The following is a 24,583-nucleotide window of genomic DNA, read 5'->3' as shown; positions in this document are numbered from 1 at the left end:
TCGCACAGCTGCGTGGGGTAGATGCGGTCGTCGTCGCCGTACACGATGACGGTGTCCGGGTCCTGCTCCACCAGCAGCGTGCCCAGCACCTTGCTGGCCGGGCCGAAGTCCGTGTCCAGCACGATGAGCCGGAGCTTGTCGTGGTACGGACTCGCCCCCGTGGCGAACGTGATGCCGCGGAACTCGCTCTGGTTGAGCTTGGTGCGGCCGTCCAGCAGCCACTCGGGGATCTGCACGGCCTGGTCGCGGTACGTTTTGGGCACGATGACGTACACGGCGTCGAAGCCGTCGCCCTCCTGGCGCACGAGCGCGTCCACCGTGGGCTGCATGTCGTCGATGCCTCTGGGCGTCGTCGTGAAGCTGAAGACGATGCGGGGCCGCGCCTGTGCCGCGCTCATGGACGTGGACGCGAGGGCCGTGGACGAGTTGAAGGTGCAGAGGAAGACGGTGACCCACGCCACGCTCGTGGCCAGGAAGCACGCGAACCAGCGCTTCCGAGACGAGAGCTCGTCGCCGTCGTCCGACACGAGCGACGACTCGAGCACGACCTTCTCCGGCAGCAGCTTGGCCGACTGCCGGACGCGTTGCAGCCGTCGCCGCCGACGGTGCCGGACGAGCAGCACCGACAGCGCCGACAAGCCGGCCAGCAGCGACAGGAGCGAGATCCGCGGGATCATGACCCGCTCGGCATACAGGTCGATGCACGAGTCGCCCAGCGCGTGCCGCTTGCTGCCGAGCGAGATGCGCAGCGACGAGGAGGTCATCGTTAAAGGTAGATACTGCACTCCGAACGGCGGCAAGTGCGCTAATGCCGACTGCACAGTTTGGACGGTTATTTTGAGAGCCCCCGCACTTAAATGTGCCGCTCGTGCCGCTTCGACCACGGATTGCCGATCCTCATACCCATTAGACCCAACGGATTAGCATTAAACCACATGCAGAGGAAGGAAGGCAAGCTCCATCGGCAGCGAAGGAGGCTTCCTCGTAAATGCACCGTAGATACTGTAGATCCCGGCACGCTGCACAACCACTTCAACGTAGAAGTGCACCAACTGCACTTAGTATCCATTTTAGTTTTTAAGCCAATCACATCCATTCTCCATTCTCATTGGTCCACGGTACTATACTTTTTCTAAAAGGTCACTCATACACATTTTCTTACCGCATTTTTCTTGAACTCTTTTTGACTGGCGGCCAGTCCTGACGTCGCCATTTCATTCCCAGACTTTGCGCATCAAAAGGTCCACCGAAGGAGATGCCGTCGCACTCCGCCGTGACCGAGACGCTCGCGGCTGCGCCCGTCGTGGACACGACGCCCAGCTTCGAGCGCCTGCGCGACGCGCTGCTGGACCTGTCGGAGCCCGTGGGCAAGCGCACGCGCGCCATCTTCTACCTGCGCTCGCGCGGCGGCCTCGAGGACCTGCAGGTGCTGCTCACGGCGCTGCTGAACCGCAAGGACTCGGAGCTCATGCGCCATGAGCTGGCCTACGTCATCGGCCAGTTCCAGCGCGAGGAGGCCTGCGACACGCTGCACCAGGTGCTGGAGGACGAGTCGGACGACGGCATGGTGCGCCACGAGGCGGCCGAGGCCCTGGGCGCCATCGGCGCCGCGCAGTCGCTGCCCGTGCTGGAGAAGTACAGCGCCGACGCGGCGCCCGAGGTCTCGGACACGTGCAAGCTGGCGGCCAGCCTGGTCAAGTACAAGCTGGCCAAGGCCAAGGGCGAGATTGTCGAGGGAGCGGTGGACCGCAACCCGTACCTGTCCGAGGACCCGGCCCCCGCGGCCGAGAAGACCAAGTCCACGGCGGAGCTGCGCCAGGTGCTGCTGGACCACGACGGCGACATGTTCGCCAAGTACCGCGCCATGTTCTCGCTGCGCAACCGCAACACGGAGGAGGCGGCGCTGGCGCTGGCCGAGGCCTTCGCCGACCCGAACGCGCTGTTCAAGCACGAGGTGGCCTACGTCATGGGCCAGATGGAGAACCCCGTGACCGTGCCGGCGCTCAAGAAGGTGCTGCTGGACGAGAACGAGCACCGCATGGTGCGTCACGAGGCCGCCGAGGCGCTGGGCGCCATTGGCACCACCGAGTGCGAGGAGATCCTCAAGCAGTACCTGAACGACGACGCCCAGGTGGTGCGTGAGAGCTGCGAGGTGGCGCTCGACATCATGGACTACTGGGCGCCCTCCAAGTAAGCTCCACTTGTGGCTTGGGTAACGACGCGTTCTGCTGACGTGTAGGAATAATACAGTTCGTTTTTGCATTTGGATGGATAGCTGTGGAGTTGGCATTGGGTTCTTTGACCTCGTTAAGCGAAGAGGTAGCCTACGTTCATGCGGTTAAATGCTCGCAGTGAAGGCGGTAGCAGCTCTGAGCTGCTTGCTAGTCGCTGCGAGATGGCGAGGCACATTGCAGGAGGCAAAGAGACTTCGTGCGAGGGCAGGAGACCTGGAATCGCCGGTGTCGGTTGACGAGGACCATAGAGCACCTTCAAGACGCGACGAAACTTGCTCGCTTCCTTCTGCTTGATCATCGTCTCCCAGCTCAGTAGTTGCAACTGCAACTCAGTGGTTTCCGTGGATGCAGCAGCGGGAGCTGGAGGAGGGTGGCTGTCTTCTTTCCCGCACGCCAAAGCGTGATCATGCCTGTCACTTGACGACGTCAAGACAAACCGGAAGATACCGTCTGAGTCCGCCATCTCCAGCAGTTTAGCACTCAGAATGCTGTCGATCGTGTACTTGCCGAAGATATTTTGCTCCTCCTTCAGTCCATCAACCACCCGCCGATAAGCAATGACCAGGTGCTTGTGCAGACGAACAGTGTCTGGCTGCTCGACGCTGCACAAACCAACCCGCTCCGAGCACGCAGCACACGCCAACGGCATCCACTCGCGCTCCTCCTTTGCGTTATCCCCCGGCGCCACCGCCGCTTCATCCTCGTGGTTCGCCACAGTCGCTTCAGCAACCAAATCACTGCCGTGCACCAGCACATACGACTCGCCGACAAGCACGCGCAGCCGCTGCGCGTGAATATCATCGCGCGGAATGTGCTCGAAGGCTCCGATGCCGGCGCCCCAGAAGTCGAACATGTCCATCCAGTTGGCCGACGGAAGCGGCAGAACCTTCTCAATGGGCGCACTCCCCTCCCCACCAAGCAACAGCGCACTACATCCCCGACAACACACAGAGTCGTAACTTTCAGGCCGCAACTCAACCGGAGATACCTGCGTGAACGACGAGAAGCCTCCAAGCGGCTGCTTGTCACTCGGTCGAATCGGAAGCCGAAGGTACCAGTGATCCTCCTTCTCCTCCACGACACACTGAGAGACGTCCACATTGCGCTCGATCTCCGTGCTCCACACCACACCCTCTTCATCTCCACTGCTGCTGGGCCTGTACGTGAGTTCTACACGTGGGAATTGCACTCGGACGCCGAGTTGCGCAACATCAAAGGCCTGAGCCGAGTCTTCCATCTTCTCTTCGTCTCTGTGGCTGTCTAGGAACAAGTAGCACTGGTAGCAACCGATGTTGGCGTGGCATTCCACCAGCGAGTCCACAATTTGGGGCACGGGTGACTGCACATCGCTGGTATTGGAGTTAACGTCAAGAGTCTGGAGTCCACGCGCCAGCCCCTCCGCTGCTCTTGCCAGCTCGTCCTCGCTGGCCTTCTCCGCGGCGCGCGCGTCTTCATATTCCTTCCGCGCGCGGTCGAGTGTGTCACGGACCTCGTTGGCGGCTGCGATTGCGCGCGCGTGCTCCTCTTGCGCCGCGCGGAGCTCCTCGAGCAGCGCCTTGGCCTCGGCCTCCATCGGTCGAACGGATCAAATCGCGAAATGGATACATCGTGTGGTGCACACTGAATTGCCGCTTCGACGGACGAAACGCATCGTCGGACCGTTGTTGCCGTTGCACGCTGGACGTGGTGATCCGCGCTGACTCGACGTAGGATAGGACGTTGCCGCTGATTTGCATCGCTCAGTGAGCCGAGGAATCGAGTGGCGGTTGCAGCGTACCAGTCCACCCATAGCTCTACATGTATAAAGTAGGGCATCTCGTTGCCACGGCGCCAGGAACCCGCGTGCCGGAGTTGAAGTGAGGATATTTTGCCACCCGAAGAGAATGCAGCTGCGACTAGCTCCATGGGAGCCGCTGCAAACGCGGACAAAGCGTAGCCATTCGCTGAGCGCCGAGGGTTTAGGCGAGCGATCACCTGGTGTCAGGTTTAGCATTGCGCACGTCACTGCGCCTCTGCGTAACGAGCCCAGGATCTCCAAACCAGACAGATATTAAAGCGCCTGCGGATGAACGTGGATTGAGTCGAGTACCATGCTGTGACCTGCAACTCAAATGCTGTCGGGGCTTCAGGATGCAATTTCAAGCGGAGACGCTGAGTTGACTTTTGGGTGCACTGTCCAGCTGACCCAAAATGCTAAATTTTGTGAGGATACAACCAACTTGATACATTTTATGACACATTTCCAAAACGTGCGCATAACTGCATCAACGGAAAATCGCAGATAATTTATATTAGCGAATGACTTTTTGGCTCTAACAAACCCGTAAAATATTGTTTACTCTTTACAACACATAGGTGTCACTCTCGACGCTACAGTGGTAAGCGAAGTTGTTGGTTTATCGAGGACACCGAAATTAGCGCCACCATAGCGGTTTTACTTCTCAAAGCGATTCATGGCGTGGAATCTCGGTAAGTATCGTGCGCGAGGGCTTTGATAAGTTAAACGCCGTCTCTCGACTAAATATCAACTTCAATGTATGCTCGTCAGAGCCAGAGCCCGGCACATCTGTCGACTGCAGCTCGCGTGTGGACAACAAACACTGCTTCCGCCGGCGGTGCAATTGCTCAACGCGTAAATATGGTAGTGCTCATTTTCGAACAAGTATCGCCGCCATTGTCTCGGTCGTCAATATAACTACAGCGCTGCAGGCGTCTATAGCATCCGGAGGCGTCCTCTTTCGCCAGACAGATGAAACCAAAACAAGGACAGCAGCAACCGCCTTGTCTCGCTTCAAACGCGACGGTCGCAACTCCCTCGCGAAGTTAGAGCCACGTGGGCTGCTGTGGTCGCAACAGTGGGTGTTCCTGATGGTCATGCACTTACGTTAGTGTGCCGTGCGCATTACCTACTGTACCTCTCGACAACAATGATCAAGCTCCGCGGCTCACAGCTCGCTTGGCGTTCGCAACGGCAACTTGCGATGTTCACAGCAAGAGCTGTGATAAAATCTCTTTGTACGGCTTCGAGACCGCGCCGCCGTTCAGCAGCTACACAGTACGCTTGAGACGTGGCCCCAATTTCCGCCCCAAGCGAGCACGAACCTTGTGTACGCCGCTTTCGGTATCGCCCGTTTTATACCAGAGTGGTACCGTGCGGGGTGGGAACAAAAGCTCCCTTCGCGTCAATATGAAACAGCACCACATCACATACCCTTTTAAATACTATTGTCATTTTGCGAAGCATTCTAAGTTCTACTATTGGGCATACCGTGAAAACCAATAAACCTGCCAAATAGAGTCTAATCAATCGCAGCGTTTGCGCGCGCGGGACTAAAAAATCAACGCTTTCCGTTTTTTTCGGTACAACGCCACACTTGCGATCGTCGTCAAGTCAGAGGAGCGGCGACCAGTGTCAGAGAGCGAGTCGAGCGCCACTCCACTCGCCGCGGCGCGCAGTACCCGTACGGCAGTCGAAGAAGAAACCCCTCCCTCTCTCCCCCCTTGCCGGCCGCGCATGGCCTACCTGACCATGACGCCCGACGACATCCAGGGCGACTACACGTGCGACGTGCGCGTGGAGGACTACCGCCTGAGCAGCAAGAAGGCCGAGTACAAGGTCGTGGTGCAGCTCTCCTTCTACTCGTCGCGTGCGCACGCCACGGGGCGCACGAGCTGGCACATCTGGCGCAGCTTCTCGGCCTTCCGCAAGCTCGACGAGCAGCTGCGCAAGCGCAGCGCCGCGCTCATGAAGGGCGTCAAGTTCCCGCCGCTCTACCGGCGCAAGGCGCTCTTCCGCGTGGACAAGAGCCCCGAGTTCCTGGGCGCGCGCGCGCGCGAGCTGGACAACTACATGAACGTGGTGACGCACAAGCCGCAGCTCGTGGCCTTCCACCTGGCGGCCGTGGCCAGCCAGACGCTCAAGAGCTTCGTGGGCTTCAACTCGGGCTTCGGCGCCAACGCCGAGTACGACCAGCAGGACTCCAACCTGCGCCCGTCCTCGTCCATCCTGGCCTCGCCCGCCGTCGTGCAGGCCACGGCCAGCGTCATGGGCGACGACGACGACGACTTCCGCTCCGTGTCCAGCAGCTCCACCGTCTCGTCTTTCGCGTCCACGGCCAGCGACTACCGCTGGTCCGGCACGGGCTTCGTGGGCAGCCAGAGCTTCGCGCGGCACACGGTGCCGCAGGTCGGCGCGGCCGGCAGGACGTCCTTCGCCAGCAGCCGCTCGAGCTTCGCCGGTAACTCATTTGGGGGCTCCATGGGCCCCGGATCGTCGCGCGGCAGCTGGTTCCCGGCGTCGTCGACAGTGTCGGACACGAGCGGACGGGCCTCGATGGCGTCCGTGTCCAGGGGCTCCATGATGGCCATGACGGCGCCGGACATCATCACGCCCGAGCTGGATATGCAGCGCGCCAAGATGGAGGACCAGCTCGTGCAGATGGGCCTGGTGGGCGTCGGTATGCCCCCTGACGGATCGTGCTTGCTGCACTGCATCGTGTACGAGATGTACCCGCTGCAGTGTCTGAGGGAGTACCCCGCGGGGATGACGGTGGTGAACGTCGGCGCGGCGGACGGCGTGGCGCCTCGACGAGTGGCAGCGGCGCAGTTTCTCAGGATCAAGCTCATGGACTATGCGCTGGAGCACATCAAGGAGCTCTCAGGCTTCTTGATGCAGGACGAGGAGGACGTGCGTGAGCGGTATGAGACCTTCAGGGACACTCCGGATGAGCAGGCGACCACGGCCGAACTGTACGCGGTGGCGAGCATGTTCAACATCGAGTTGGTGCTGATCTCCAACGACGAGAGCTTCCAGATCGACCCCGTGCTGCCGGTGGACGGCCTGCCGTCGGTGCGCGAAGGCCCGCGGCGCACGGTTACGCTGGGTTACTTGATCCCGGCCGACGGACTCGCTGGCCACTACATCTGCACGCGCGAACAGCGCGCGCAGGTCGGCATGCCTCAGAACACGTTTGTCGGAGGCAGCTACCGCGGATCGATCACAATTGGACCTCCGAAGAATATGAGCTGTGGCGCCTCGAATACCCGGCGCTTCGAGCGGATCCCGGAGCAGCGGGTCGAGTAAAGCCCTCGGATAGAAGTACAGACAACCAACCCCAGCACACACGCACACACACACATCAAGAGTAAGCGACGACGACGAAATGAACATAACAAACCAGCCTCGACAACGTCGAATGGACCAGAACGGCGGAAAAGTCCACGTACAAGCAGCACGAGAGTCCGCGAACGTGAGAGAAAGAGAAGCCTGCGGAAAGTTGCAGCAAGCAAGCAGCACCTGGAGCAATTGGCCCGAACCCAGCGAGCGTGTACACTATCGGGCCGCATTTGCAAGTCTTGCTAGCTCCTCTACAGTAAGGTTCATCAGATACCAACAACAAATGGAACTGCACGAACGAAGTGCCTTCTCTTCCGATATTTCTTGGCGTTATTAAAGAGCGTAGGCACCACCAGTACGATCGGCTACGGGAATATATGTACGTGAGCTTTTCGCCGGCCCCAGGCCGTGGCATCCGAGCGCTCGTGGTAGGCTTTGACCAAGGTGTTGATGTGCTTTTTCAGCGGATACTGTCAAGTGTGGAGCTCAGGGCAACTTTGACGAGGGAAACAAGTTTCAGAAGCTGAGTGTTTAGTCAGCTTCAGCGGAGCGTTATCGCAAGGGGGCAAGACTCGCGACGTATGCCATGTCAGGTCGCGCAGTGGCTTAAAGCTTGGACACTTCCACGACTTGAATTGGTCTCTAGCTGCCAAATATTAATGCGCTGACAGCAGCTTCGACTGAGAGTCTCGTAGACGCAGATCGGTCGCTCGATGCGTTCCTGGCCCCGTTGCCGGTGCTCCATGATATCTATCTAGGCAGCTCCGTGACAACGAGCTGATTCGATCTTTGTCTGAACGGAGTCAGCGCACCAAGTGCAGCTCGACGATATGAGCAAGCCCCCTCCGCAGGAACTCGTGTTCTTTTCCCACGTGGCAATTTGGGCACGCAGTCCAGCGGCTCATACGAGCGGGGATATCCTGGATCTCGCTTGTGGTGGTACGCTGGTACATGTACGTGGTGCTTCCAAGTCCAATAGCGAGGTCCCCAGTCCATCAGCTTTTGCTAAACATCATCTCGAAGATCAGGGGCATCTAAAACACGTGAAGGTGACGGCGGTGAGGGCATGTAGCGGGGGCATAATGATCCTGTAGTGGTAGCTGGAGGAGTGACTATGCTGGAGAATCGATGGAACTGGATTTTCACGTGTTGCTGAGCTCGAAGAAAAAGAAGCGGTCTTGTTGAGCGCACCGTGCTTTGCTATGCAGGAGATCAACAGTCAGAAGTTCCTAGTGCAAAACGCATCGGGTGTTGCCATCGATGTTGTTGTGGACTGGAGCTTCGTTTTGAAGCGTCAACGCTGTCATCAACAAGTGGTAGTAGTCAGAGTTCATACCAGACCGCGCAGGAATGACTCGGTCAATCTGAAGGATGAAACACCAAAGAATCAGGATTCTGGTGGATGAGTTCAGTTTACGGGTACGATTCTGGGTCAGAGCCGATATGCTTGTGCTGCGAGCGCTGGATGTGACCAGGAAGTGCGGATCTGGCAACGAAAGCGTTTTCGTGTACGCGAGTGTTTGGTTGCCGCCTCCATTTGCCAGTATCGCGAGCACGTAGATGTTGGCAAGTCGCCAGCCTGATGTCCAGGAGGGACAACAACTTCACTTTTGTTGTTCGAAACGAGATCGGATGATACCGGTATAGACACCATTGGTAGCCATGGCCTCGTACGAGTTTCCCTGCTGCACAATTCTTCTGCTCAAAACGCTGGTCGTAGTCAGAGAAAATGCCAGCAGGTCGGCGACTTCAACACAGAGCTATGTGAGTGTCTAGAAGAGGATCCGTGACGAAAATCGAGACCCTTCGCACCTAATTAATGTATTTTACAGACAGATCGAAAACAACGTGCGTAAATGAAAAGATGCATGCGTGAGCCACATCGATCATAGAATGCCTCAGACAATCTGCAGCTCGCATTGTGATGACATCGATTCCACTTCACCTTTACCAGATGGCAACACATCGGGATTCGGCTAAAGTACGAGCGCAGCTTCTGACATTGAAACTGGCAGGCATCCGCGCAGGTGCCCGAATGGCGGCGTCTCCCAGCTGCCGCTCTTCGGCGGAGTGGTCGTGGGCAACTTCGTCACGCGGACCTTCAAGTCAAAGGAGTACTTCGCTAGCTTCGCATGGAAGAATCTCAACGCTGAGGTTCCGAACTAAGAGTAGCGTTAAACATGATTCTCTCTCATTTTGCAAGATGTTGGTGACGGTTCATAATTAGTTATGAGAGGTCGCCTGGATTCATTCGATAGAGGCTCGGGCTAGTGACAGTAACGCGATGAGCACTTAGTCACTGCAGTACCAGCAAACATCACTCCGATGTACCCAGAGACCGTCACCTTAAAAAGTCACCAATTGCGACTACCTGCCATAATTAATACCGAAAGGACGCGCTTTGGTCTCGAAGCCCATGGGCCGCCCGCCCAAGGAGGTTCGTAGAACTACCAATGTCGTGCCATATATGGGCTGTCCACCACGGTTGAGGTGGCTCATTGAGTTGTTGTACATGGCGTCGTGTGCGCGCTCGTGGGGTCGTTCATCACGAGGCAGCACGAGTGGTACAGTACCAACCGCAAGGTTTCCCCCAGCTGCTACTACTGTAGTTTGGTTTGCGTCGCTGGACTCACAAATAAGATCGGGCCTCGAGCTTTTACGTACTTGCAGAAGACTGCCAACGAGCTTTCATTCCCTACTTCGTTTCCGACGAGACAACATGGCACCATCGCTGTGCGTGACTGTCTGCACGACACTCAGGTCTGCCGTCTCCTCGTTCCAGCTACGTATAGCAACAGCCTTTTGCTCTTGTCGGTATGTCACGCGCGCGTTCTTTCTCAGCTTACTCCTGCATTGAACTCTCACACTCCCGTGTCGCTCGTGTTTCACTTAAGGTTCTCGACTCCTACTGTGCCCACGGAGGATGAAGAAGGAGACGCCTCTGACAGTGACGATGAGTGGGGCATCGTACACGCCCCAAAAATTCCCTCAGCTCGTCCTCGACCGAGTCGTATCCGACTGAGAACAACGTCTCATGGCATCAGAGTATCTCTCGTTCTATCCGTTGCTGGCTGCCACCGGGCACCCTCCCGCCTTCGACTCCAGCGGTCTCAAGCGACATGGACGTTCCATGACTCAATACGGTGTCCACACATCGCACTTCGGTTTGTTCAAGACCCCGCGTTCACCATTGGTTTCGTGCTGCTGTCTCAGTTTGATGCTTACGTGACAGACCGCTTGGAGTGTGCCACTCGACGCCATGCTGAGTGGACGAAGGGCAGTGCACTTTGTTGGTGTCCGCGTCTTACTACAGCGGTAAACGTCAATGGAACGGAGATTGCGACCGTGCCGCAACGAGCCTGCACCGACAAACCCGCTTCGGAAGCTGCCCAACAAAATTCGGTGCACCTATCGGCGGGAACAATTGCGAAAGCTCAGGAGTCTAGAACACAGTCTCATCAGCAGATTAATGGAGTAAAGCAGGTGAAGTTGAGCAAGACAAAGGAGACGCGTCGGCCGTGGACACAACGATTCGCTCCAGAAGCGCGCTATATGAAGTACGAGCAGTCGGCCTCATACACTCGCAGGCGGCAGGAGAACATCGAGCGCCGGCGGCGGGCCTTGCAGCCAGCGTCCAGTACGAATCCAGCTGACAGCAAGTGTATTCCCGGTTCAAGAAGGCGGTTGGGCAGCAAGCATCTCGCCGAAGTATAGTAAAAGCTTGTAAACGCCACTACGAACATCACCATCACCTTAAAAGGGAAGTGAAAGATGTATACTGTATATTCCTACCAGAAAAAAATATTCGAAATGGAGTTATAGCAAACCTTGGAGTTTAGCATGGAAAATACAATTGCTGAGAAGCGCTAGGTTGTTATTTCTGTTGACGCTGTGGCTCTCACGAAGGCTGTTGCCATTCTTCAGTTTCTTGTTAGCAAGCAACCTCAAAGAGATATCACAGCCGGACTTTCATTGCTCTTGTGACTGTTACAGGGTTTTGGATTTTGAAGACTTTTTTCTCCCGAGGGTAATATATAATATAATATATGCCATTTGTCATCCCCCGCACTCTGTGCTACTCGCAGTCGCTATTTTCACTTTTGCCGCTTAGCAATAAGACTAGCAAGCAACTTCCGACGAGGACCATGACGACGGATTCTTGAAGTTGGCTATCTCGAGCGTTCATATTTTGCGATACGAGCACCGTGTCGCCCGCCATGAAGACCAAGCTCAACGAGTACTTTTGTGACCTACGCGGCACCGAAATTTGCGCGGATGAAGAGAAAGTCGACGATTTGTTGGGGCCACGGACAGCACAAGGAGATCGCGCCGCGATTGTGGAATTTCTGCAGAATCAAACTTTGGATTGTTCGGGGATCTCTTTGGGCGTACGAGCACGACTTTGTGGAGTTTTGCAATGCCAGAGAAGCGGCTGAGAAGGGGGGGGATAAGGCGACAGGTCTCCCGACGAGTGCCTCTCGTCGTTCTCGCCAGTCTCGATCAACCCAAGATGCTTTCAAGCGATGGCGATGAAGTGGCCCAAACGAATGTGGCTCGACTCGAGTTTATTGGAGTTAACTTATGGCGTTGCTGCACTTCCTCGAACGAAGTGAAAAGAGAAAAATGAAGACGCAGATGCTATGGATTTCAGAACGGGGCAATTCATGTTGTCCTATTGAATCTACATAGATTCGAAGAAATTGGGGAGAAAAAATACTTCCGTCTATCCATGCTATCTAAATACATGAAACAAGAAGGCAAGTGCTATTTGATCGCGAGTGAACGTACTATACCACCAATATTTTTGCATCAATATTCCTGCTAGTGGAAGTATTACAATCCAAATGTGCTACACTTGCACTTCTCTAAAACGAGTTGGCCTGATTATTTATTATCCATTCGCCTTACCTCAAAAACCGATAACTTGCCAGAAAAGCGCCGACTCCGTGAGTCACTACAAAAATGCTTCTTGTCGAAAACTTGACCGCCATGCTGTCTTTCGGGGCCCGTGCATGCTCCCGGAGCTCAGTAAATAGGTAGTCCATAGTATGGACTCCATACGGTCGGCTCGAATGCTGCTGCACCCGGAGTTCAAACCAAATCTGATCTCAGTGCTTCAAACAATATATATAGATATATATTTTCCAAATCTGTGGATGTAAGGCTGCAAACATCACGATAGTGTACACCTCGGCACACTCATGATGCCTACGGAAGAGTGTTGCCGACACTACTATAGCGTGCACTTTTCTGATCAAAATAGTGCCGCTGCAGGCAGCATGCCGCCATTGACGAAACGAGCACGTCTTTGCTGCAGGCTTCAACTTGCGACGTATAGCTGACCGACTTAGGTGTCGTATCGCACGGGTCGCTCGTCGGAGAACTGCTGCACGTGACTGCGTTCTTCTGTAATTCTACCTCGCGCTAAAAGTAGACCTAACCGAGCTTTTATCAGCAATTAAGAAAAATCGATTGATAGTGTGCAAAATTCCTAAGTTGGAATTTAGCGGCACTTTATATTGTAGAGTCTCGAGTACTGTAAGGATAATCATAACACGGATACCTACCACTCACTGACTAGGTACAGTGTAATCGTTTTACGGTAGGTGGTGGGTCGTCACTGGCAGTCGCAACTGTCCTTGCAATCAGATCACTGCGATAGTGGTCCGTACCATTGGCCCTCTTCAGCAAACGCTTGGAACCTGAAACCTGGAAGATAGTTCGCGGTTCCAGGGAAAATTGCCTTCAGCATGCTCATTTTTTTACCTGAAACCGCGAAAAATGTTCCAAGATTCCCTCGTTTGAGTGACAAAGTTTCAGGCAGCTCTGGGGCTCCCTGAAGCTTGGAACTTGTGAAACCGAATGTACTCTGGCCATTCAACAACACAGCAATAAAAGCCATGGCGAGCACCAACGAAGGCCAACATGAGGGCAACGCAATCGAGGGGCGTTTAGCATCGTGTTCGGCGCCGCTGATTGACGATCGAAAGCGCAACTGGGCGGAAGAGGCCGTCCTCGTGCTGGTGCGCTCGTGGCGCGAGGTGGAACGAAAGGGGCGACGGGAGGGCGAGAAGGCGAGCCAGTTCACCGAGCGCATTTGTGCCGCCTACAAAGCGGTTGTTAAGGGGTCACCGCGCTTTCCGAAAGCTATCGACGACAAAATGCAGGCGCTAAAGGAGATGTACAGGTTCATATGTGACTTCAACGGCAACCGTATCCAAGGAAGTACAGGCAAGCCAGGTTGGTTCGATTTAACAAAGCAGGAGAAGAAAGAGCTAAGGTATGAGTTTCATTTATTCTTGATATTTGAGTATTTATTCTGATATATTATGTTGTTGTCATCTACCTAGGACGTACCACCGTATCAAGAGTCCTAACATTAGCCAGCGCGTGTTCGACGCCATGGACAGTTTTTTATCCGGCCAGGCCGACACGTCCCCGCTGCGCGCGTCGTTTTCTGCCTCTGTAAGGCTTGCTGCTGAAGATACTCAGTGTAGCAGCCCTGACGCGCTGTTTGGCGACGACCGTGATACCGAAAACACGGAGAAGGACCCCCACAACACGGGCAGAAAAAGCGGTAAGCGAAAGCGCACAGACAAGTACGTACTGTAACGCAAAAGACGATGATTCTTCTCCATTGAACCGAAAAAAGTTACGTAACGCGATCTCTGATGACGAGGCCTCCTAAAACTTGTGAAAATTTGATCCAGAATATCATTCAGTCACAGCGCCCGAACAAAAAAGTACGACCTTCGTTTTTTTACTTAAAACTGAAGCATTCGCACATCCGCTCATTTGCGTCGATTTAGCTGCCCTAACAAAGTAAAATGGTACATGAATTGCAAATTTAGAGTTGTTTGTGGTGCCTAAAACGCGGCAAAAACAAGAAACCATGTGAGGGACAAAATGGATAAGTCAACAGTCACACAATTAGTTTACTCGTTTTCGTCAAGCGCCCAGCAATCGTGATCCACCAATTGAGTCTAGCTTCAAGAAAAAAAGCTTGCCAATACGGTATTGCGCTCCAAAGAGTAAACACATCAATGCATGGATGGAAACCGGATCCTAGGAAATCCATATGCGCTGACGCCAATGCATTCGACAGAGCTGATTGTTGTGCGGGAGGCGATGGAATGAATACAGTACCCGCACCTCGTTCCAGCCTCACCTTACTTTCAATTTTCCGGAGACCAGAACACTCACCGCCACCACACGCCCAACTCAAAGCGCCATGAAGCTTGCCGCCGTCCTCGTTCTCGCCGCACTAGCAATTGTTGGTACCTCCGCCGACGGCTCCTACAGCTGCGGCTGGGGCTCTTGCCCCAAGACGGACCCTCCCGTTTGTGGAAGCAACGGTGTCACCTACAACAACAAATGCGACTTCGACAAGGCCAACTGCATCGGCGGTAATCTCAAGTGGCACGTGGCGCACCAGGGAAAATGCCGGAAACTCTAAGCAGGAGGACGAACTCGGGGTGGGTGGTTGCAAGACCTGAGCTACCAGTTGAAAGGGGTCGAATCGACCATTTGAAGGAATGGGAACAACGACCTCCCGTAATAAAAACGAAGAGTGGTGATCCTACAATCTTCCTGATGGAATAGTCCTAGTCGATATCAGGTCTGCCGGCACAACTTCCTTGTCGGTCTACAACAAAAGACTTTGTCCTTAAATCTTTTTGCCAGCGTAGCTTTCGACACGCCGCTATGGCCTAGCAATGAGACATACTAGCTATCCAGAGGGTAATTTATTATCTCGTCGTTGTCACAATTTTTTTTTGCTTATTTATTCCCTGGGAGGTAACTAAGTGTTCAACCAGTAGCGTTCGAAGCTTGGCTGCAGCCGTTTACCCCTTGCAAACGTTCTCTGTCTTGTGCTTCATCACCTTCGAGGTCTCCAGCACAGCAAACGACGAGACGGCGTTGTCCATCCCGAACGCGGCAAAGTCGGAGATCTTCCCGGCGCTCGTTTTCACCACCGCCGCCTTGCCCGTGCAGTTGGCGCCTTTGTAGAAGGCGATTCGCGCCTGTCCGTCGGTGTAGGCCGTCCCCGTGGTCGGGAGCTCCGCCCACTGCACTGAAGAAATGCTGCCACTGAGCGTGGAGCAGGGCATGTCGTAGCAGAGATCCGAGGCGGAAGCGTGGATGATGCTGCGCAGACTCTGGACATTGGCCTCCTTGAAGAAGCGGAGCTGCCCATTCATTGCGGTAGCGCTGTGGCCGCTGCACGCGACTAGTAAGGTGACGAAGAGCACGAGTGTGACAGCACGAGGACTCATTGGCACCAGGCAGGTAATTTGAAGAGTGAGTGAGGCTGCCGACGTTGCGGCTTTAGTGTTAAGAATCGGGTAGCGCCCGCTACACCAGTAATTCAGGATGGCATTACCGTCGCCCTCGGATGATGCCAGCAAGGCGGAATCCAAGGGTACTGAAGCGATGTCAGCTTGGAAAGGTGCGTCTTTACAGATAATCGTTCGAATCGACCGTATATCGCCTTCGAAGTAATAGACAATTATTTTAGTCTCTGTTTTGTGGACTTCCTCTATAGATTCTAAGAAAACCCTTGAATGGCCTAGCAGGCGAAATACAGGCTGTATTTCGCCTGCTAGGCCATTCAAGGGTTTGCTGTATTATACAGCCACGTGTACAGGTATGCCAGCCCAATTACTCGATTAGAACAATTTCAAGCATTCTCCTGCGCACAACAGGGCATCAATAGATCGCACCACAGCGAGCATCGACTCTTAAAAAAATAATGAAATAATGCACAGTGATCAGCTCGAGCCTGGTCGCAGTAGAACTAAACTTGAGAATTTCTAGCTGCTTGCTACAAAACAACTACGGCCGCCTTCGAGGCGGCCGTAGGACCAAAAGACTAGGGCTAAACGCTGATGACTACATCTATAAATATGAACTAGCACTTCACTGTATTCTAAGCTTGTTTCTTTAAGTGGTATTTTGCTTTTTATGGGTTTCAATTCTCTGCCCGGTATGATACATCGACTGCCTTTTTAGGAGGAAGATTGTATTCAGGTTGGTCACAAGCCCCGGTCTACCAGTAAGCCAACCAACGAACAGCTTCGGCCCATATATTGTTGGCGACGAAGCGTTCGAAGCCGAGGATAGTTTGAAGCCTGACTTTCAATCGGTGAAGCTGGCAAGCACAAACGCCAAACGATACACAACGGCAAGCAACTTACAGTGGTTTACGATTTTTCTTGAAGTAGATGTAGTGTTCCACGCACACACTGTGGTAGCTCTATCTCAGCCATTTTCTCGTTGATTTGGAGCCTATGGGGTAATCTAGCAACTTACTAACACGTTTTCAAACAGCATTGCCGTAATCCACTGGTGTTAAGTGGACGTCTACCACCAGCTCCATGAAAAATACTGAAATCCGCTCGATCGATACCCTCGATTTTAAAATCGCCAAGCCACGCTGCCCTGCCTTGCTGAATCTAAGAGCTATGTTGATCGTTAGTACCTTGCTCTAAATGAACACAATGTACCTCACCATGAAAATGGAAAAAAAAATTAATCTACGAGCTCTCGTATCGTCACGCATGCGCTCTTCGTTGTCTTCGTAGCCGCGTGTTGCGGCCATACTTGTGCGACTTCAATGGGCGGGGAGCTGCACTTCTTCACGGAGCCCATTATAAAAATGTACGCAGCTTCTTCACCATTACCGAGGGGGATCACTGCTCCGACATGCCATGCGCCTCACTCTGTGCCGGTATTTCTTCAGCGAGGTGGATTCTGCTCGCAGCCACGGGGACGGCCTACGCTACTGGACAGGTGCGGATCGGCGGGCGGCAAGTGCACGGGCAAGGCGGCGGTAGTAAAAACGAACGTCGGGAGGATTTCAGACTTTGCGATGTTTGGACTCGACAACGCCATCCTGTCTTTTGTCGTGCTGGAGACCTCGATGGTGATGAAGGACAGGGCGGCCAAAGGTTGTGAGAAACACTCGTGAATGCTTGTAGCAAGCTACGAGCGTGGCTCGTTGAACTTTTAGCTCCCAGTGAATAACTAGGTACAGTCGGGTATTCTTCCGCCTCCTAGTTTTTTTTTTAAATTGCTGCAACAATTCCTGCACTTTAGGCGCTTCATTCCGTACAACCTTGCTGGTAACCCCCAAACGAAAAATGGACTGAAAAAGAAAAAACACAGCTTTCAGACTCCGTTGACGGTGAAACTTTTGCTTTCGTTCGTTCCAAACAATTGAAACGTGCAACTGTTGCGTAGCTACGTGGTTCAGCAAAGCGGTCAGGTCTTATTAATTCGTTCCGAGCGTTGTCACAACAAATATGTCTTCGCTCGATCATCCAGTCACCGAGGTCCTACCACATTTACCACTCACAAACGTTTTTCGCCTTGTGCTTCATCACCGTCGAAGTCTCCAGCACGGCAAAAGACGAGGTGACGTTGTCCATGCCGAACGCCGCAAAGTCGGGAACGTTTCCGACGCTCGTGTTCACCACAGCCGCTTTGCCCGTGCAGTTGCCGCCCGTGTAGAAGGCGATCCTCGCCTGTCCATCAGCGTAAGCCGTCCCCGTGACTGGCATCCCCGTCCATCTGGCTGACGAAATGCTGTCGCTGATCTGGCAGGGCATGTCGTAGCAGAGATTCCCTGCAGACACGATGATAATTTGGCGCAGTCTCTTGAACTCAGGCTCCTTGTAGATCCGCAGCTCCGCACTCATCGCAGCCGCATGTTGAACGCTGCACGCCATTAAGAAGGCGACGAAGAGTGCGAGCGTTGAGAAGACACGAGCGCTCATTGCTGAAAGGAAAGCGCGGCCTGGTAGTTTGAAGAGTGAGGATGCCGTGTAGGATATCTCCCCGCTTGAAAATATTCACTTAGTCGTAGACGTCCACTAAAACTCCAGTAGATCGGGATGGCATTCCTCTGGTTTATCTTCGACCTCGGATGATGCTAATATTTTCGAGCTCGTCGCTAACTTTCCAAGTAACTCAATCGATTCATATTATTTTATCGTCACGTCCCCAGTATTGTTACATTTTTGCGGGTTCGTTCATCAGTCAGCACGTCACGAATTCGCTGCCAAAGTATAAATTCCTCAGTCCTCGCAAAACCCCCCACAGTCGAGAAAACACGAACATGAATGTAGATCCAAACTCGCCGTCGTGAGATAAGTCCTGGTCTTTGCCCAGTTCTCGAATGCACTGCTGGTAGTGCTCCACATTGGCCCCTCCCGGGTGTTCCGACGGCGCGTACGACAGTCCCCCGTGCGAGAACGACTCTGTCAGTGACTCAATGTTCCAGCAGCTGTCCGATACAAGTCGTCTTCTAACTCCATTCCGACTCAACAGGTGCGACAGATAGTAGTCATCCCCCAGGAAGCAGGCCTTGGACATGTTGGCCACCTCGAAGGCCGACATCGTCGCCTCCTCCAGGCCGAAGAACTTGCGCTTCACTGCGACTCCACCCGCCCCTCCCACGAACGACACGCTGTTGACCCCGACCGCGAGGCTGCGTCCACAGTACAGATCGTCCTCGGCCGAGATCCAGCCGCCCAGCACCGCGATGGCGTCGTCCGGGTACTTGTGCGTGTAGTGCAGCGCGCGCTCGCACAGCTGCGTGGGGTAGATGCGGTCGTCGTCGCCGTACACGATGACGGTGTCCGGGTCCTGCTCCACCAGCAGCGTGCCCAGCACCTTGCTGGCCGGGCCGAAGTCCGTGTCCAGCACGATGAGCCGGAGCTTGTCGTGGTACGGACTCGCCCCCGTGGCGAACGTGATGCCGCGGAACTCGCTCTGGTTGAGCTTGGTGCGGCCGTCCAGCAGCCACTCGGGGATCTGCACGGCCTGGTCGCGGTACGTTTTGGGCACGATGACGTACACGGCGTCGAAGCCGTCGCCCTCCTGGCGCACGAGCGCGTCCACCGTGGGCTGCATGTCGTCGATGCCTCTGGGCGTCGTCGTGAAGCTGAAGACGATGCGGGGCCGCGCCTGTGCCGCGCTCATGGACGTGGACGCGAGGGCCGTGGACGAGTTGAAGGTGCAGAGGAAGACGGTGACCCACGCCACGCTCGTGGCCAGGAAGCACGCGAACCAGCGCTTCCGAGACGAGAGCTCGTCGCCGTCGTCCGACACGAGCGACGACTCGAGCACGACCTTCTCCGGCAGCAGCTTGGCCGACTGCCGGACGCGTTGCAGCCGTCGCCGCCGACGGTGCCGGACGAGCAGCACCGACAGCGCCGACAAGCCGGCCAGCAGCGACAGGAGCGAGATCCGCGGGATCATGACCCGCTCGGCATACAGGTCGATGCACGAGTCGCCCAGCGAGTGGCCGCTGCTGCCGAGCGAGGTGCGCAGCGACGACGAGGCCATTGAGGTCTGCAGTGTATGCATTTGCTTGGAGCTTGGCCTTGGAATTCTGCGAATGCCGGACGGAAGGCGACGGCGAGGTGAAGCTGGTGTTGGAACGGCAGTAGGCTGTCGCACGCCCCAAGGTTCATGACGGCTTTCATCTTCGAGTCATGGCCACGGATGCGACAAGAGCAGATTGCACCGCCAAAGATCAAGTCTGAACATGAGTACGCGCTTACTTTACCCTGATAATACGTTAATACCTGTTAAAGGAGATTTATCGGTTTAGACAAGTAATATACTGCTAAATTCGATAAAAAACCTTCCTAGATCCATAATTTGGATGTGTCGGGTAAAGTTGTAGGGTCGTACCCATGTTGACGTCGCTCTGACCTTCGCGGCTGACTCCGTGCGGTAATCATGATCGCCATCCGCGGCGACATCATCAAAAATGCACTTTTGAATGGCGCTGCTGGCATCTGCTGCTGGTCATTGTTGGTTTTACAGCGCATTGGTCACGCTGCGCTGCGGACGTTGGTGTGGCCAGCTTCTCCATGCTGGCCGCGTCGGTTGCTTGCCAACGTAGCGTCAAATCCAGCGTCGGGGAGCCCAGCCGGCGATTATGCGGCACCTTTCGATTTCCTCGCGACTTCGGCGCGCGGTGCACGCAGGTCTCTTAGCGACCTGTTGCTTTTTGTGAAAAGCTTACAAGCTAAATACCCGCGCCCCCCCTTGGCTGAGCCCCCGGGTCTCGCTCTGTCGAGCTCTCCCCGTGGTGTGGCTCAGCCGGTGGGTGCGGAACTAAAATGTTTTGCACTGCAAGCTTATAGCGAATTTCGTTTTCGATCTCGAGAGAGCGCCCAATACAACTAGGTTTAACTTCTTCAAAGCCAGCAACTTGCTGATTCCAGCTATGCGGGTGTTCTACAGCGCATTGGGTGCACTACACGCAAGTCTCTTTGGCATGCACACGGGGCCATACTGCTGATGTCAAGATAACACTATCCAGGCTGCACTGTGATCGATATCGTGGGCAATAGGTTCATAGCAGTAGCCGCCGGGTACGTAGAGAGAAAGGTATCTAGTATGCGGGGCTGAAGCAGAGCTGGCCCTGAGTGCAATCGGCGTTAACCGCATAAAATAAAATAGAAATAAAACAAGATAATGTCCTATACATGTTCTGCAGCACATCAATGCATGGAAGACCATCAGTATAAAACTGGTTAGTAAGTATCCACTCAAAAATGGCTTGCATAAAGTAGGGGTTTAAAGCAGCTTTAAGTAGGTAGCACCCCATATAAAACCTCGCATTTAAGTAAGCACTCAGAGCAACTTGAATAAAGTATTGGCCAGAAGAAGTTTCATTCACTTACACGTAGTTTCATTCAGCTCCTCTATAGTTCCGAATCCATAATTTGCTAATATTTCCACTAAAAGCTACTGTTACCCATTAAAAGCTAGTGCTTACGCTGAAATCTCAAAAAATGCTTTAGCTCAGAGCGCCGCGCGAGCACATTTACCGCGGGGGGGGGGGGGGGGAGTCCGCACCAGGACAAGCTCCAGCTCATCGTGCCGGATACGGACTTCGATCAGCGAGGTGCTGGGCACGCTCGGCGCGCTCGAGCTGGGCTTGTAAACGGTGTATTTTCTCCTCCGCCTGCTAAATCAAGCCCCCGACACCGTCATCGTGTACGGAGACGACGACCGCAGCTACTCCACGCAGCTGTGAGAACGCACTCTGCACGATACACACAAGTGTAGCTATAACTTGACGCTCAGGTATTGGGAGTATGCGCAAGCTTTTACTTAACTGTAAAAGATCTCGCTTCGCCTCATTACATGCACCTAAACTCACGGTTGCTTCACATTACTGCAAGCATATACAAAGAGCCTACTGTTGTAAGCAGGTATATTAGCAGGCTCAGTGTACAACGTACAAATTCACCACACCGTTGCACTCGATATCATACGAGCACGCGCTGCACTGTACACACAAGTGCAGGTTATAACTTGCCGCTCACGCCTTTCTCAGTATTGGGAGTCTGCGTGAGCTTTTACTTAATTGCTGGCAGCAACGTCAAAAGACCCGCTTCACCTCATTACATGCGCCTAAACTCGCGGTACAAAGAGCATCGTTGCTACACCTTACTACAAGCATCTACAAAGAGCATGCTCGTTCTCTGCGATGCCTGCCGTTGTAAGCAGGTATATTAGCAGGTTCAGTGTACAGCGTACAAGTTCACTACCACAGCCCATTGCTGTCGATATCACCCAGGTGCGTAAAGCTTCCACAGGATGCATAGTAATATAGTCTTGCTAAATTGTCCTTGAATATATTATCCCAAAGCACTACTTCTACATGCAATAAAGTAGTGACAGCTAAGACAGAAACGTGATACTGTATTATTTACACGGAGAATGAAAGAGTACAATATGTCATTTTATTGCTTGCGTCTAGATCACGATGTTTTACCAGTATTTCTATTCGTGCACTAGTAGTATACTTGCCCCTCCTACTACTGCAATGATAGATAAGATTGCTATTTCTTCTCATATTCAAATGTACCGGAAACAGATGCAGTCGTACTATTAGTGCGGTAGACTTTGTGCGATGTTATAACAAGCAAACTTCGCGCGCACAAGAGTTCAGACTGTCAACACAGTACATGATACGTTTAAAGTACTTTCACGCAACATCAAGACCATACATAAGCGGCGACACAGGCAACATTCATGTAATTTATGAAGTTTCTAGGGTTTTAACTATGGAAAGTACCACTGTATCAGACAAACCACAACTTTATGTAATTAGTGCTTAATGGACTATCTCGTTTTGCTAGCTACCACAATATAACTTGACTAAGTTGTTGCGCTAGTTATTGGCGGGGGATCCAAATCCGACTGGGGTGGAAGAATTTTTTCATGTCCGTATTCCGACATGACATGGATTTCGATCTGGCCCTCCCCAATACAATAATCAATAATATTGATTATTGGACTATATTATAGTCCCGGTGCATCAAATCGTACATATGCGAACAGGATAGGCGACGTCGATTGTAGCGACGTAACAACGATGTAGCATGCCAGTGTGAGCAGCGCTAACTGCGAGCTTGGTTGCTGCATGCACCCACAAGGTTGTTTGAGTAGGTGGTAGGCAAGGTGAGGCCAATGGACCCGTTAGCTCATGTGTTTATCTGGGTACCGGTCAACATAGAGCGCCTTCAGGCTCAGCTTTAGCAGAAAAGTGGGTCATCCCTCCCACAATTTTCAGACCAAACGTCATGTCATATCAGAATAAGACCATAGAAAAAGCTAACCGACTGGGGTGAATACTGATAATAGCTCACAACAATACTACTACTGTGCCTTTCACGTATTTTGGCGGGTGAGCTGTTAATTCAGGCGGAATTAGAGTCATAAAAGGGCGATCAACGCTTATTTAGTGCTAATTCTGCCTAAGATTGTGAGCGCTTCCCCTAACATCCGCGATCAGCATTTAAGAGCCAATCGACGGAGATACGAGCAGAATGGCATGGATTGGCGGGTAGGAAACCGCCAATCGCTCTGTTTCCGCCTAACGCAGACTGGATTAGCTTATTCCGCCTTGAGTCGGCCTCACCATCGCCGCTCCTAATTCGGCCACGAATGGGCGACCCGGAATTAACATGGAAATGAGCTAACTCGGGGCATAATTAAGGTCGATAAGGGATTAGAGTTATGCCAGAATTATCACGGCAGAATAAGTGAAAGGCACAATACTACTACAGCTACTATTATCACTACTATAACTACTATATACATCCAAGCAAGCACCGACAAAGTATTGTGAGAACCGGCTAAAATGCCCATCTGTAGCAACCCCTTATTAGATTTCAACTACTTAATTAATCAGAGTACAAATCAGGGCTGAAATCGATCGTGGTCTAGATGCATCGCTTGGCTGCGCGATTGACCAGTAAAAGGTGGGCACTCTGCTCCAAACGCGGCTATACCGACTTGACTTCAATTAAATGATCGCCTAATCTGCTGCATCGCAGGACGCGATCGATTTGGAGTTAAATCAGGGTGCTAATCGATCGATTTACGACCAAAATAGGCAAAAGAAGCGGTTTTCACAATAGCATTTGCACAAAGCCAACTTTTAGAAGCGCAGCATAAATCGTCTTACTAGCCGTGTCTACGCTCGCGAGTTCAAACAGTAGAAAGTGCTATGAAAATGAGTTGAGGATGAAAACGTTACACTCGGTCAAGCTAAATAACAGAGTGCTACGTGCATTTAATATATTTGGTGCAGCTAAAAGAATAGTTATGGTGACATTGGCAACTACAATTTTCAAATCTTGCAAAGTAATGTAGCACATTCTACTACAACACTAAAAGGTGGCGTACAAAATCTCATAGGGTCTCCAGCGAAGCACATAGATCCTGATAGTACGCGTCGTATTATTTGCGTGATACAATGACTGGGGCGCGCTTCGCGTGCGGGTCTCTAAGCGGACCGAACAATTTTGTGTTTTTTGCTACTAAAACGGTTAGGACGCGCCGCGCCTCAGCGCCAGTCTGCACTTGTTACTGTTATTAACATTATCACCACTATTTTTGTGAGTACTATACATGAAACGCTTCATATTACTACAAGAAACTTAAATTTTCATACTATTATAATTGATGTTGACCAGGGGTATGAAAAAAATTTCAATATGAAAATTGTCAATTAATATGACGAAAATATGTGTTATTGGCAAGCGCCACATTGAAATTTGTATTATTGGCTCGTATGATTTCAGGGTATTCAAAAACACAGTCAAGGCGCATGGAATTGAAATATTTAATCAGTATAATAATTAGCTTTGGTTATCGTCATATTTAAATCATTATTACTGTCAAGCAATTTTACCAA

General features: G+C 53.0%; 6 protein-coding genes across 6 annotated transcripts; 4 read left to right on the top strand and 2 right to left on the bottom strand.

Annotated features, from left to right (window-relative positions):
- Positions 1-1,255: 1,255 nt before the first annotated feature.
- On the top strand, positions 1,256-2,194 carry PHYSODRAFT_514765 (hypothetical protein; the record flags this gene model as incomplete). The annotated part of the gene is made up of 1 exon (XM_009532682.1): positions 1,256-2,194. One exon carries the CDS (start codon positions 1,256-1,258, stop codon positions 2,192-2,194), a length of 939 nt encoding a protein of 312 aa, XP_009530977.1.
- Positions 2,195-2,310: 116 nt separating this feature from the next.
- On the bottom strand, positions 2,311-3,786 carry PHYSODRAFT_462099 (hypothetical protein; the record flags this gene model as incomplete). The annotated part of the gene is made up of 3 exons (XM_009532681.1): positions 2,311-2,542; positions 2,657-2,760; positions 2,818-3,786. Coding segments are annotated over 3 exons (1,305 nt in total), but the record flags the coding sequence as incomplete, so codon positions are not given.
- A 1,962-nt stretch (positions 3,787-5,748) lies between these two features.
- On the top strand, positions 5,749-7,317 carry PHYSODRAFT_511709 (hypothetical protein; the record flags this gene model as incomplete). The annotated part of the gene is made up of 1 exon (XM_009532680.1): positions 5,749-7,317. The coding sequence occupies one exon, from the start codon at positions 5,749-5,751 to the stop codon at positions 7,315-7,317; it is 1,569 nt and encodes a 522-aa protein (XP_009530975.1).
- A 2,449-nt stretch (positions 7,318-9,766) lies between these two features.
- Positions 9,767-11,064, top strand: PHYSODRAFT_303062 (hypothetical protein; the record flags this gene model as incomplete). Its single annotated transcript, XM_009532679.1, has 4 exons — positions 9,767-9,787; positions 10,021-10,083; positions 10,111-10,164; positions 10,192-11,064. 4 exons carry the CDS (start codon positions 9,767-9,769, stop codon positions 11,062-11,064), a joined length of 1,011 nt encoding a protein of 336 aa, XP_009530974.1.
- Positions 11,065-13,223: 2,159 nt separating this feature from the next.
- Positions 13,224-14,806, top strand: PHYSODRAFT_347025 (hypothetical protein; the record flags this gene model as incomplete). Its single annotated transcript, XM_009532678.1, has 3 exons — positions 13,224-13,630; positions 13,701-13,949; positions 14,653-14,806. The coding sequence occupies exons 1-3, from the start codon at positions 13,251-13,253 to the stop codon at positions 14,804-14,806; spliced, it is 783 nt and encodes a 260-aa protein (XP_009530973.1). The 5' UTR covers positions 13,224-13,250.
- A 388-nt stretch (positions 14,807-15,194) lies between these two features.
- PHYSODRAFT_351929 (hypothetical protein) lies at positions 15,195-19,701 on the bottom strand (the record flags this gene model as incomplete). The annotated part of the gene is made up of 2 exons (XM_009532677.1): positions 15,195-15,570; positions 18,398-19,701. 2 exons carry the CDS (start codon positions 19,699-19,701, stop codon positions 15,195-15,197), a joined length of 1,680 nt encoding a protein of 559 aa, XP_009530972.1.
- Positions 19,702-24,583: the final 4,882 nt, after the last annotated feature.

The sequence above is a fragment of the Phytophthora sojae genome, assembly GCF_000149755.1.
Source record: "Phytophthora sojae unplaced genomic scaffold PHYSOscaffold_6, whole genome shotgun sequence".
NCBI classification, from domain to species: Eukaryota; Oomycota; class Peronosporomycetes; order Peronosporales; family Peronosporaceae; genus Phytophthora; species Phytophthora sojae.
This window is presented reverse-complemented; position numbering and strand designations above follow the sequence as displayed.